This window comes from Hippopotamus amphibius, chromosome 11, assembly GCF_030028045.1.
Source record: "Hippopotamus amphibius kiboko isolate mHipAmp2 chromosome 11, mHipAmp2.hap2, whole genome shotgun sequence".
In the NCBI taxonomy this organism is placed as follows: domain Eukaryota; kingdom Metazoa; phylum Chordata; class Mammalia; order Artiodactyla; family Hippopotamidae; genus Hippopotamus; species Hippopotamus amphibius.
Window position 1 is genome coordinate 89099667 of NC_080196.1, and position 15531 is coordinate 89115197.

General features: G+C 36.2%; 1 protein-coding gene across 9 annotated transcripts in view; it reads right to left on the reverse strand.

The window, feature by feature from the left end:
- Nucleotides 1-1490: 1490 nt before the first annotated feature.
- Nucleotides 1491-15531, reverse strand: part of SMAD2 (SMAD family member 2) — a 90098-nt gene continuing 76057 nt past the window's right edge. For 7 of the 9 annotated variants that reach the window (XM_057698123.1, XM_057698116.1, XM_057698117.1 and 4 more), the window contains 3 exons: nt 12771-12908; nt 12442-12586; nt 1491-8288 (listed from right to left, as the gene is read on the reverse strand). In XM_057698123.1, coding sequence (XP_057554106.1) covers nt 8165-8288; nt 12442-12586; nt 12771-12908 — 407 coding nt within the window. In that variant the 3' untranslated portion in view covers nt 1491-8164. The remainder of the gene's footprint in view (nt 8289-12441; nt 12587-12770; nt 12909-15531) is intronic. The other 2 variants (XM_057698125.1, XM_057698124.1) reach the window with 1 other exon arrangement.

Consider the following 15531-nt stretch of genomic DNA (forward strand, 5'->3'; position numbering starts at 1 on the left):
CACCTTTCAATGGTGACAGTACTGTTAACACAGGTAGAGAGCCAACAAGGTAAAAAGTGAAGCACATACAGACACACACAAATATATATAAAAATTTGACCAGAAATCACAGGACATTTAAGCAATGTTTTCTTAAGTAGAACTATTTTTTTGTTTTTGTACTTTAAATAGACTAAAATATTTGGTGTGGGTGGAGGGAAGGAAATCAGCATTTCACAATTTTAACTTGAAAACCAGCTGAAATAAAGCCTCAGCTCATTGATTTAAAAAAAAATGGAACCACATCATATTTTGACAATCATAGGATTAAAGCTTACAAAGAACACATCTACCATCTACATCACAGTGCACAGAGGATGCAGTCTGAGGACTACCACAGGGAAACAACAACAGACTCTGCATCCATCATATTGCATTACAAAATTAATGCCATCTCAGAAAAATCTCACCTCCCGTGGTTGGTGGTGTAGCTGGTAAGCACCTGAGGGGTAGGAGGCTATCAGAACTGAGGGCGCTGCTCAGTCTGGATCAGGACACCCAATTCCTTCACCTGCCATTGGCTGACGCATTTAGTAATCTCAATACAACATTCACTGAGCATAGACATATAATGCCACGCTCAGGCTTCTTGAGCAGGAGAGTCTGCGGAACGTAGTAGAGGACAGAGCATCAAAGGCCATATTTTCCCTCAAGAGAGAAGAAATCCACACACTACTGAGTTTTCTTTTACCATGAAAACTTAAATTTCAGATCACATTTAACTCCGGGAAGACATGATCTGTACTTACATATACACACAGGTTCTGAAGAACTTCAATATTTAGTTGCCTCTTCTGTTTCATTAAACCACCAGTTACCTTCCCTGGATTACTGTGTTGGTCTCATTACCACGTTGGTGCTATTAGCTATTATTGGTATAAATCTCACATTCCATCAACAGTAATAAGTGATTGGAGGACACATGGGCCATAGGGCAGCTGAGCTGAATCGCAACTATTACAATGTTTAAGGTGAGGGTAAGTCACTAGAACACCTAGGGCCATCAGCGCCTCCTTGGTGTGCCTGGGGCTTTCCTGGGTTTAGCACTCAAAGTCCCACATCCCAGGCACAGCCTCAGTCCCAGGCACAGCAGGGCAGTTGGTCTCCCTAAGAACACTACTCAGTCCTCCCTTAGTATCGCTAGAGAAAGGGTAAGAATTTTCAAGAGCATACAGGGCTACTTATGAGGGAATCAGCTCAAAAATATTTTTAGGACATTTGCTCATCTCTGGTTCCTAGAAGTCCGTAAATATTTAACAGTATCAATTTTAAGAATAGTTGGTAAAACTTAAGCAAATTGGTGAGCAGTGTATAAAAGTTCATCCTTGAAACCTGTTTTCACACAAATCCTCTCTATAGGTTCTTCTGGTTTTGTACAGTTATACAGCATTTTACTGTATCTTTTTGAGATTTTGAGAGCTAAATGAATAATCCAGTCATATCTTTTCATATTCTTTTTTTTTTTTTTTAGGTGAAAAGACTCTTTGCCAACTATTTCCCACATTCTTGCTTCATATATTAACAAGAAGACTGCCAACTGGAGCTATTTCCCTCAGATTACAAAGGCCCAGAATTATGTTACTTTTAACTGTGCTCTACCAGAAGGTCTGGCCTTGGGAAAAGATGGCAAAAAAAAAAAATATTCTCAGATACGAACATTTTTATTTTGCCTATAATGCTGTGATCTAGCTAACAACCGCACAACTACTTTCATCTTAATCTTTATAGTTTTTCTTGTTTTGCCGTCGTGTATAGAAATGGTTAGTGTCACAGTTTCACTACCACTAATAAAAAGATATAAATATTTATGCCTTAAAGGCCAGAGTCAAAACAGCAAAAACGAAGCCTGAGGTAAAGTTGGTCTAAGAAATGACCATTTTGGGTTCTACATTTTGCAAAAAAATAGGGTATTTAGAAAAAAATGTAAAATCCATGCATGTTACCTACTATGTATGTGATAATTCTTTCTCCTGATTTTAAATTAATCTGTGTATATTAATTACATAAAACCAACAAATGATTACATTCTTAATGCAGGTACATACATTCATCAGAAAAGGACCCTAATCTTTTTCACCAACACTTTTTTTTTCCATTTGAACAATCCAAGAATGTGAATAAAGAGAGTGACAAACAAGTATTTTCTCAGGAACTTCTTGAGAAAGGAAAATCTCTTTGGAAGAAAAAGACTTTAGTAAGACTTCTACTTCTACAGACAAATGCTGAGAACCAACTTTATGCCACAGCACTGTAAACAGCAGGACTTAATACAGAACCAGAAATATGGCAAGTTAACCTAGTGACTAACACTGTAAAATGGCCAATAGCTGTAAAGCCACATGGAAAAAGAACAGTCGAGTGTGAAATAAAAAATATATAACTATTTTTACAATTCTAAAACTTCACTTTTGTCCCTAAATCAATATATTATGGATTTCATGGTTCAATAAATTAGCGTCTTTAATTATAAAGAGAAAGTAAATCCATACCCACCAGCCAAAACAGCAAACTGGAAATTCTGGAGAAAATAAGAGCTTTTTTTTTTTTTTTTTTTTTTTAAAGAGGGTAGACAAATATAATTCTGGGGAAAACCTGGCTGGGAAAAAATCTGAAAGTCCTTTGTGTGGAGTTAATGAATCCTCACTCCCATCATCAGCGGCACTATTCTTTCAAAGGGCCCTTAAACATCTCAATCAGTGGTGAAATTCTGAGTCTACTATGGACCTCAGGGCAGCAAACCAATTGACACTGAAGTTAACTGAGACTAATACACTCTGGTTAGATCCTCTGTGAATCAGAAAGGGCCCAAAGAACTTTGGAAAATCCATTTCTGCTCAGCAGAGCTAAGAAAGTCATCTTCAGGCTACCCTTAAATACAGGAAAACTTGACCTGGCAGTGGTACTTCCCAGGGTATCTTAAGCAGCAGTCTTCTGCCAGGGGAAAACAGCAGGGGTGGGGGGCACACAATCTCACATTATCAAAAAAAAAAAAAAGGTAACCTTAAGTCAGTACTTTCCAGAGACCACTCAGAGCCTTTTTTTTTTCTCCTTCCGATGTTAGTAAATTCCAGTTATGATTGTTAATTGTCAAGCTGCCTAAAAACGGCATACTAACTGAACTGCCAAATTAGGACCCTGGCAGAATAAGAAATTTACCCTGGTGGTCTGTCCATGAAAGGGAAGTGTCAGCAGGCAACTTCAGAATTTTTTACTGAGATCTGAGATTTAAACAATAGAATCATTGAACACTGTTAAAATGTATGCAAACGACCCCTACTGTTAGGATTTTTCTATGAGTGTATATGTATATATAAATCCATATATACACATTATATAATTTATTTCCTACTAAAAAGATTTAAGGCAGTTATGCTATATATAAAGTTAGCTATACTATCCAAGATAAAACAGTTCCTACTCAAGAAATTATGTGAACAGACAAGTTCGTATCATAAACGCTATCATGAGGCTATCTGCATCTAGTATAGCTCACATTTCCTGGTTGAGGCTCCCAACACAGGAATTCCACTCCAAGAGATAATTTGTCCCTCAATCTCCACACACAAAACGTAGTCTGAACAGACAAAATATTTAGGAAAACTTGAAAAGATATAAAAGAAACTCAGTAGGATTCTGACAACCTCTAGACACCACACACTATCATTATTACTCTTGACTTTACCAAATACAAACACCCCACTATGCTCCAAGGTGGAAACAGGGCTAGTATTATAGGGAAATAATTGGCTGCAACTGCCAGAAAAGTTCATAATCCTAAACATAATTTAAAACAGAATCTGATGATTTATGCTATTTGATCATCACAAAAACATTTAACTGGATAGAATTTCTGAGCCATTTGTAAGATGTCAGTGACTGACCAATCTGAACAACGTCAACTTTCGTGGTGAAGAAATTAAGACCCTGGGTATGAACAGCACCGTCCTTTTTGGTCTTTAGTAAAGCTCAAAGGAGAGAAACATTCTGTTGGACACGGATAAAGTATGGCTGGCAAGGAAGAGGGCACCTAGCAAAACCAATAGGGATATGTGTTGCCAAGAGAAGGAAAGGAAGAATAAAATTCAGTTGATGAATATAAAGGACTTCATAAAGTTCATGAAGAAAATGGGTAACAATTTGTTATGTCTACCCCTCAATGTCTTGCACCAGAGTAAGAGACAAGATCATGGGTTGTTTACGTCCACAGACTACTTAGGTATCTAAAGAGATACTGGGGAATGGGGGGGGGGGGGGGGGGGGGGAAACTATGAGAATGGAACATTTAGCTATGAAAGTAAAGGCTGTACATAAAGACAGATGTTAAGTACAGTGAGGATTGTCTTGCATTATATTATATCCCCCCATCAACCAGACCAGGAGGGTGCTGATTATTGAATAAATGCTCGAAGTATTTAGTTATTTTAAAAAAAGAAAGATGTTAAAGGTATATTTGGACAGTTTTTGGAAGAGGTAGAGAAACCAACTGGGTATATATACTTTTTGATTTCAACTAGCAAGAGACTAGACTTGATTGTTTTCCAATTTCAAAATCTTAGCCTTGATGAAACTGACAATTAAAGGCACAAATAAAGTGAAATTATCAATAAAATAATGTTAACAAAGGAGAAAATCTGGCAATGTTTAAAGGACTGATGAATCAAGCAAAACTAGATATGATTTAAGGTTCAAAAAAACTCTAGATATTAACAATTTGCAAATATATACTTAGAATACACAATAAGAGCACAGAAAAAGAATATTTAGCTTTCAAGAAAATCAGGCAGATTCTCTTCTGGCAAAGTGACAGGTCCTGAGAGAGAAAGTAATCCCCACAAGACTAAGATGGCTTGAGAGTCAGTACCAAATCCCAGTTATCTTTTTATTACTCAACATCTATCACACTGGCTGGGTAAAGAACAGGCATCAATAAATGTTTATTGACTGAATGTATATCATAATGTACAATTAGCATACTAACTCCTGTAGTTTAAAACTAGTCAGGAAAGTCTAACTTTTTTTTGAAGCAGTAAAACTTTTTTAAAAAAGAAATCTGTAGAACTCCAATACAGAATAAAAGTGAAGCTGCCACTGGCCAGGCCAAAGTCAGTGGGAATGTCACCCGCCTCCAATTCCCTAAATTGGCCCTAAATTGTATGCAATCCACTGTGAAAACCACCATATGTCTTAGAAATGTGATAGCATGATCATTCAGTTCTCATGTTGTTAAACTGAGGAAATAACCAGGACTGTGTAGAAGAAATTCTAAATGATGTTGCTAACTTAAATAAAGACAAAATTCTACAGAGAGGAGATCTTAGAAGAATGAAAACAAACCCTAAAGGAAAAAAAAAAAATCAGCCAAAATTAGGCCACAGTGGACAGAAGAGAATGCAAAACCAGCATCTCATTAAAAAGCAAACAAGACCACTGAACATATTCATACCAGTCTAACCACCACCACCATGAAGTCGACTGCTTGACAGGTCCAACTGCTGAATACAATAGGTGCTTCCAAAGAGTTGAGTCCCAGTTTCATACTGTACAGAAGAATCCCACCATAATTGTAGAGATGTGATGTAGAGATGTGTGTTGAAATGCTACAGATGACACTGCTTCGCTTAAAATATCAATGCAAGAGTAACTGCCAGGACCTTGTACCACTTTCAAAGTTGTTCTTTGCGCCCAAAGAAGAGTGTTCCCTAACATCTCTACAAGTTCTCAAATAAGTAAACACTTCTGAAGGGCAGAGCCTCCATGTTTCCAACAGGTCTGAAGGTGGTAATATCTAGGACATTTACTCTAGCCACAAGATGGGCTGTAGAAGTAGTAATTAGCAGGCGGCAGGGCGTCTGGAAGCAAGCAGCCAGTTGCTACAATGGTGAAAATCTGCCCAAGGCAGAATCAAAGAAAGAGTTTAAATGGTACTGACCTGGTGAAAATTCTTCACAATAAGGACTTGAGGAAGAGGAAATATTAGTGAGAATGACACATGAAGCAGTCTGTCACAAAATAAGGCCACCTTCAACTATTATAAACTGTAGAACCAATCTGATCCTCAAGTTCAGATCTGTGTAGAGGTTTTTGTATAAAGCATAAACACCTAGTAAATAATGAGCTTCCTTTAAAATAAGCCTTGCATTTGATGCCATTTTCTTTGCCAAGAATGCCTATTTTTCCCTGGCTCTCCACATGGCTTGCTCCTTTCTCACATAAGTGTTAACTCAAGCATCGCTACCTCACAGAAGCCTTCTATGTTCTATCACAGTACCCTGTTTATCTCCTTCATAGACAAATAAGCTAACTGTTACAGTAACTGCTAACTCAGCAAAGGCAAGGGCCATATCTGTCTTGTTCACCTTTACCCAAAGGCTAAGAAAGTTCCTGGCACACGTAACAGGTGAACAATAAATACCTGTTGAATGAATAAAAAATTACTAAGCCAAGTTTACATGAACACATACACGCATAAACAAATATAGGAAAATGGGGACTATTTAACAGAAAACGACCAAATGCTGAGTACTGAAAATAACACCTGCAGATACAGGTGAATGTGGTTTCAAAAAACAAGTACCGAAGATAATCTGTCTTTAAAAATATGAAAGCTTACTAGCAGGGGACCAGGAGTGGTTATTTTCCATTTGTGGTTATTTTCCATTGCCACTGAGATGCAAATAAATGTTTAAATTACAGTGAATTAACAATAAACATAAGGATTATCTGCTGTAGGATGGGCTTCCGACAGTTTCTGACATCTCCTGTCACTGTGGAGCATAAAGTATGATTGGTTCTAATAGTTACCACATATTCAGGATTAGTTAAGAACAGCTCAGACTGTAGGTAATTATAAGCTAATAAACTTGCTAAACTGTTTCTCCCCCAAATTTTAAAATTGGGAATTCATAATTATGTAAAATAACACAGATTTTATAAATTTAATACAGCATACCTTAAAAACAGATGACCTTTATCTGCTGATCATACCTCAGCATCGCTCTCCTAGGTATTTTGCTGAAGCAATTACATTTTCAAAAGGTCCATTCTATAATACAATCTGATAATTAAATCAAATGAAACAACTCAAGAGCACTAGGTTTGCTATTGAAATATTTTAAAATATCTTTTTAAATATTGAATTTTTTAAAAGGACAAATATATTGAAATAATTGTAGCATATCCCTGAAAATAATTATACTGCCACCTGTGCATTTTTTATGTGTAAAGATAAATCAAAAGACTGCTAGGTCATACAAGTCTATTATCATCCGTCAAAACTGAAATTTGGTTTAAGACAAAGGGACTTACTCCATATGAATTCTTACTGTACCCCAGAATTAACTGGTGCTGGCAGTATCAGTGCAACCATTATTGGCGATGGATGTCACGCTACGCTGTTTTGGTATCAGGACAAAAGTGGAAATGGAGGAGTGGTTTGGAAAGATTTCCATAAGGTTTTAGCAGTAAGTAAATAAACACAAAAACAATGAATATTTAAGACCCACTGAACACATTAAGGTCAAGGATTTCAAAAGTTAATCCACTTTTCTTCCCCCAAGAGTTTATTTTTGGTAAAAGGCAGAAAAATTAGTTTTTCTACAAGGGAAATCTGCTTCTAAATGATAATTTGAAAATCTTGATATATATTATATATTAAAAAAGACACACAAAAATAACGAAATGGGAATAACAGATTAGGTACTGTAACTTTATAAAGGCTTGCCTAAATCAAGAAGCAGCACACACACACCTAATTTATGCAAACTAAAAATGTATATAAACAGCACAATACTGTGATACTGGATCATGATACATTACCTGTACACATAACTACTACTGTTATTAATAAACCTTTGGGACACTCAGTTTTACGCCCAACAAGACATCAGTAAGTCTTTAAAATCTTCTCCTCCTCCTTTATGGGGGGTATTTCTAGACACTAATTTTCCCATCTAATATTGGAACATAGGAAACCAATTCCACAAGGTGCTTTAACTGATGAGACCTCAAGTGCTGTTTTCTCTTGAATTTTTGGATAGTAAACAGTCCATGGGGACCACACACAAATACTATGACAGAAGAGTTGGTACGTTAAGTCTTTTGATGGGACTTGATTGGTGACGAAGCTTTATGACATGCTTGAGCAACGCACTGAAGGGGATCCCATCTGAGTTAATACTTTGTCCAACCACTGTAGAGGTCCATTCAGATGAAGTTCAATCCAGCAAGGAGTGCTTGTTACTGTCTGCCTTCTGTTTAAAAGAATGTAAGAAAATAATTATGAAATTAAAAGAATAACATGGCTATGGAAGAATTTAGATAAATCAAAAGGTTGTATCAGTATATACTAAAGCTTAGATTCTTTTTTGAATGGGTATCAATTTTGGATCTCCATTATTCTGAAAACTGTTTAATCCTCAAAGTACTTATGATGATTTTTTTTTTTCTTTTAAAGAGATTTACAAAAACATTCTTTTCCCCTCAAATTAAAATTAGTAGGGTAACCTTATTATTTACAATCCAAAATGGGACACCTTTAAGACAGAATGTAGTCATCGTAAATAATGACTGCCAGGGCAAGAGACATAAATGAGCACTGTCCCAAACACACCAGAATATATAAAGTCACCCTACTTATTAATCATCCACAGAAGAGAAGGCACTCAAATAGCAAATGAAGTCCAAATGGAACAGGATTCAAATTTAAAGTACAGCTAAAGAATATTGTGACCCAAGCTTAGCACAGAATGTTAAGAGCTGGGGTTCAGCTTCTCCTGACAAAGCCAATAACCAACATCCCTTTCAGCAAAATCATGCAGTTTTTTATTAAGAAACACCTCTAGCACTTCAACAAAATGAGCTACCCTCTGGGAATCACAAATTGCTCAATGACATCTTGTCACTTCCACATACTGATTTTAGTTTATTACATACAGTAAGTCAGTAAGTCTGCTTGCTTCCTCAACATGACAGCCCTTCAAACATGAGAAAAGGCCATTATCATCTCTTCACCTCCAAGTGACACATGCTCAATATAGTTTAAAACTGTATTTCAAAGGATGCCATTTTCTTTAGCAGATGGCGTCAGTGTCCCACTCTACCCTTCAGATTTTCAGTGTTCTCTAGCCAGCTTCTACTTGTAGGTATCCGTATTTCTGTGCCTGAGAACCTCTCTGCTCTGTCCAGACCAGAAGTGCCAGGAAATTAACATCCCCAGGAACAGCGCTCAAGCAATGACACAGGAATTGGCATTTAAACGTCCAGTTTCCTTCCCCTCTGGGTGAGATAATTCTGTGTGTTCTTTACTCTTTTCTAAAGTTTTCCTACCGGAATTGCTCTAGTGACCCACCCACTAGAGTAGATGGCTTAAGAATGGTACTGGCTACCTTCCCTCCCCTCCCTCTCTTCCCTACTTCCTCCTTCCTGACCAGTGTTCCCTCCATTTCCTGAATAAACTTCTTGCATGCAAACCCTTGCCTCAGGGTCTGAGACACACATTATCTGTCCCTCGCCTGTTTATTCGCTTCAGTACTAATTCACTTTACTGAGACATATTTCTCAGTTAACTATGAATTCTTTACACATCTATATTTTCTGTTTACTACATTTCCTGATTTTCATGCTGGCAATCAAGCTGGCACTAAAGAAACTGAAATACAGTTTTAGAAATCCAACCATTAGATCTATCTCCTCAGCTCCAGTGTCATTAAGGATAAAAGGTTCCATAGTTCACAGATCTATGGGTATATGAGTTATTTTGGTCTCTAAACGTTAAAGGAAACTATTATCCAAAGTAGATGTACCTGACTCCATTACCCATGAAAACATACTGTGTATTACTGCTTCTCATATAGATATAAAATTATCTCTGGGTTAAAGAACAACAGAATCCACAGTGAATGAAGGGCAGCATCTCTCTCCACGAATCAAAGCTGGTCTTAACAGGAGACCCACTGATGCACATGGACTTCTCCCTGACCTACGCAATTCATATTCAATTCCACTGAATTTCTACCATGCTTTGCAACATTATAATTTTTTGAAGAGAAAAAAAAAAGTCTGACCTAATAAATTAGTATCAGACAGTACTATCTGAATCTGATTTTAATATCAACACAATCCAAGTCCAAAGGGAAAAAGAAACTCAGCATTCTTTAAAGTTATCACATCTCAAAGGGGAAATGGTATTGGCTACATTTCCAATGAGAGATCTACAGCAAAGTCAAAAAGTGAATTCGTCTACTAACATAACTTGGACAAAACAGTGAGAAGTCTTCATTCTAGGATATACATATATCATACAATACATTTTTATAAAAGTATTCAAACCAGCAGATCTCAAATCTTACCATCACAAAAGTCATACACCTCACAAAACTTAAGACAGAGAATCAAGTTTAAATGAAATGAAATAAATTCTGAAGAAGGAACCAAACCACCGAAGGAAATAGGAATACTATTATTATACTACATGAATTTTTTTATATACTATATCTTTTTTATTTTTTAAATTAAAGTATAATTGATGTATAATATTATGTTTGTTTTAGGTATACAACATAGTGATTCAACATTTAAATACATTACAAAAGGATCAATAAGTCTAGTAATCATCTGTCTTCATACAAAGTTATTACAGTACGACTGACCATGTTCCTTATGCTATACAGTACAGCCCCGTGACTTACTTATTTTATGACTGAAAGCTTCTACCTCCTAATCCCCTTCACCTACTTTGCCCAACTTCGCCCCTGCCCCACCGCTGGCAACTACCTGTATTATTCTCTGTATTCGTCAGTCTTTTTTCATTTTTTTGTCTGTCTGTTCATTTGTTTCGTTTTTTAGATTCCACATGTAACCGAGATGATATACTACTTGTCTTTCTCCGTCTGACTTATTTCACTTAGCTTAATACCCTCTAGATCCATCCATGTTATCACTAATGGCAAGATTTCATTCTTTTTTTTGTAGCTAAGAAATATTCCATTGTGTGTGTATATATATACATGCCAAATGTGTGTGTGTGTGTGTGTGTGTGTGTGTGTGTGTGTGTATACGCATGCCACAACTTTATCCATTTATCTATCTATGGACACTAAGACTGCTTCTGTATCTTGGCTATTGTAAATAATGCTGCAATGAACACAGGGGTGCAAACATCTTTCCAAATTAGTGTCTTTGTTTTCTTTGGGTAAATACCAAGAAGTGGAATTGCTGGATGCTATGGTAGTTCTGTTTTTAATTTTTTGAAGAAATTCCATACTGTTTTTAATAGTGGCTACACTATTATATCCTTTCTCTCTTGTTCAAGGGTAATGGTGTTCTCAGAGTTATATTAAAAATCCAAAAAATTTAAAATAAATTGGAAACATGGTAGATTACTTATTTCTACATGAATATCTTCTTAAGCAAACATTCAGATAGTAAGTAATGTGAACTGGAGAAAGACTAAGTATTTTACTTATAGTTTCATTCTTTAATATGCTGATGAAGTACTCCCTTTCTCTGATGTGGAATCCAATCAATTGTTTACTTTAGCAATACCCTGATCTATCTTATTGCCTGATGACAGATTAGCTTTGGTAAAACTCAATTATGTGACTGCTACTACTATCCTTAGAGAAGATGTTAAAATTCAAGCAGAGCTTCCTCAAGTCCCGTCTCTACCACCTAGAATGTGTCCTTGGGCAAACTATCAAATCTTTTCTAAGCCTATTTCCAAATAAATCTTAGTTTGGACCATTTTTTACCTTACAAAGATTGCAACCTTGTAAAGAAAGGATAAAAACAGCCACAGTAATTCTTAGCCCATGTTGAAAGGCGTGAGATACTGCGTATAAAACACAGAACAGTGCCTGGCACCTAACAAGTACCCCCTGCTATTACTGAATGAAGTTTTAACCTTTTAACCTCATTTTGAAGGTGTCCCAACTTACTTGTCTGGCCTTATCCCTCTTTGCTTTCTATACGCCAGTCAAGCTGAACTGCACTCTATTGCTAGAACCAGCATTTTCCATCCCGCAAACCTACGACTACTGAAACCCTAGGCATCTTTTAGAACCCAGACCCCGTGCCATCTCTACCCCGCCAGCCCCCGCGAAACATCTCTCCTTCCATGAACTGACATAACCCTTCCAATATGCCATTTATGGTATTTAACACTGCATTCTGTTACAGTGCCCATCCATACACGTTTTAATTCCATGGTCTATAGTACCAGCACAAGAATGTGCAACAGTTTTGAATCTAGAGAGACTCCAACTTTCTCTCATTATTTTACATAAAGATCTGCTGACTCTATAAACCTCAGTGAAAATAAATACATGTGAACTTCAGAAGATTCAAAGAATGGGAGAAAGAAGAATTACATTGTAGAAATTTAAGAACTGAATATGTATGTCATACCGGTATTCTGCTCCCCATCCTTTCACAAAACTCATTCTTATGGTGCACATTCTAGTTAGCTGATACACGGCTTCAAAACCCTGATTAACGGACTGAGCCAGAAGAGCAGCAAATTCCTGGTTGTTGAAGATCTTCAGGTTACAGCCTATGATTGAAAAAAAATATTAAAAAATTATGTAAAAATAATATTACCATAAGAAAATCATTTTCAAAGGGCTATAGATATTAGAACGTGAGCATGCAAATCATCTCCTGATCCCTAAAATTAATAGCAAAGAAAAACTCAGCAAGTTGATATGAGAGGTTTATTTACATTGTTGTATCCATACCTGGTGGAATTTTACACACCGTTGCAGGGTGCCAGCCGTATCTCTGATTACAATTGGGGCTCTGCACAAAGATTGCACTATCACTTAGGCACTCAGCAAAAACTTCCCCACCTATGTAATATAAGCGCACTCCTCTTCCTAAAACAAAATATATATGGAATTAGTTTTACAACATTTACTATTTCAGCATGACTTCTGAAGAGTCTTTTTAGAGGAACAGTAAAATAATATAAAGTATTTTGATGACCTTTTCCACAGCTATGCTTTTCAGAAATCTAACTTGGAAGCATACCACTGTATATTTTTCCAAGTATTTTTTAACAATGATTTTATTGATTTGTAAAGATAATATATGCTTCTCAAAAACACTTAAAATGTAGAAAAGTGAATGGATAGAAAAACAAAGAATTTCATACAAATTATATTTATTTTTAAATAAAAGAAACTGAATTCATTTGAAGGAATTAACTAATGTCTGGATTACTATGTCTTCATCATAATAAATGGCATTTCTTTAAAGAGACCACTATGGTTAAGAAAAAAGGTAATAAAAATTATCAAGAGTTTAAAGTCACCTATCCCTTTTAAATAGGGATCTGACAGCCAGATCCCTATTTATATAAGCAGAATTAGCTAAGAAAAATTATACTGGAAGATTTTAACCTACCTCTTTCAGAATCTGACAGATCAAATATGCATAAAATATTAGCAATACAAGGATTTAAAAAAACACTCTGAAAAGCAGAATTTCAAAATAGCAGTTAAGACTCTCACTCCTGGTGTATTTATCTTCTCAATTATTCAGTCAAACACTAACCTACAAAGTACTGCTTAAAGGGATTTTTCAGATGTAATTAAGTTTCAAATCATCTGACCACAAGAAACCAAGATTACCTTTGGTGGGCCTGACTTAAGCAGGCAACAGCCCTTAAAAGGGACTGCGCTGGGCTGGCCCCAGTGAAAGTGATTCAAAGTGTGACTGTGAAGATGGAGGGGGCCATGCAGGTGGCCTCTAGTTGCTGAGAGCAGCCTCCAGCTGACAATCTGTAGAAAATGAGGATCTCTGAGTGCTACAAGTTCAAGGAAGTGAACTCTGGAATAATCACTTGTGAGCTTGGAAAAGGAAATCAAGTTTCAGACGAGAACACAGCCCACCTGACCCTTTGATTTCCCCTTTTGAGACCCAAAGGAGACTCCTAACCCACAGAAGCTGCGACACAATAAATTTGTGTGGTTTCAGGCTGGTAAACGTGTGGTAATATGTTATGCAGCAAAAGAAAGTTAATAAAACAACCAACAAGCCAGACTTACTACATAAATACAGAACCTGGTGCCCTGTTCTCTTAATAACTACAGAATATATATTTTAAAAAAAGTTGTGCACTTGACCATTAGGAAAACATTAAGTCCAAAAAGAAGAGATTTTTCAGGCTATAGTTTCTGATCAAAACCACCCAATAAACTAGAAATCGAAAGTAAAAAAAAAAGATGATCCAATAATTACAGCAATCCAAAATTTTGTAGAGAAGTAAATAAGGTAGGGTAAACCTTCTGTTAAATTTTTATGCAGAGCCGTAATTAGAACACAGAAAAATGAGAACTGTTTTAGTTAAAACAGGGCAGATATTCAGAGGCCTTCCTCACCTACAAGACACCTGAGTACTTAATAAGATTATATAAAATTTATACATCAAGCAAGATTTGAGAAATTCCCCATGGAGCCAGCTAACAGACCTCTGAAGTCACTAGCGCTTGCGCTATCACAATGACTCCCTAGTGGTCAGCACTATTTCTCATAGGAGGTGATGGTTAAACGAAAACAAGCAAGCTATTATTAAAAGAAGTTACTTTAAGGTGATGAGAACTACGTTCAGTTATTTTATGGTGCTCAAACTCTCTTTTACCTCATTGTCAAAAAAATACTGATGACGCAAAGAGTCGTCGTTTATGTGTATTACATCTATGCAAACTTACCGTATTATGTGTTAAGACCGAGATTTGCTAAAAACTTATTAATTCATTTGAAAATCAAAATAATAAACCCACTACATGTTAACATAAACAAATTTATGAAAAATAACTATTTTGCAAAGCAAGGAAAAAATTAGTGAAAAGAGTACCAATGTTTTATATTTTTGCAATGTATTTTTTATATATTTCTCCTTAATGTCTGGCTTAAGAGAGCAGAATTCCCATCAGATTCTACATTTAATTTCTTGCAAAATGGTAAGCCTTGTAGCCTTTGAAATACTTCACCGTACAGTCATGAGAAAACGAGAGTGAAAATGGCAAACAGCTTCTTAGTACCACTGTGAAAATAGTTTTCACCTCACTAACTTGCTGAAAGGGTGCCTGGGACCACCACATTTTAAGATCCTATGAATTATTTTTGAACAAATTAAATGGTAGGTCTTGTTTCAGATATCTTGCTCCAGATTAATAGTGTGCAGATTTGATACATGAATTCACTGAAGGCAGACAAAACTAGGAGATGTAAACAAACTAGAAAAAATACATGATTTGTTAAAATTACAACCCTAAAATCTGAACATGACAATTTTATGACTGGTAGAGGCTCAGCAGAGTGAAGTTATTTTATCACGTATTTAACTCAAGGACTTCCCAGTATCAAGGGTGCCAAATAAAGAGAAGCTCCAGATAAAAGTTTGCAGGTGGAAAGATCACTAGGATCTATTAAAAGCTGAGAAGCTGTGCACTTAAACATGACTGCACTTAAGCTGAGAGAAGGCAGGCTTTTCTG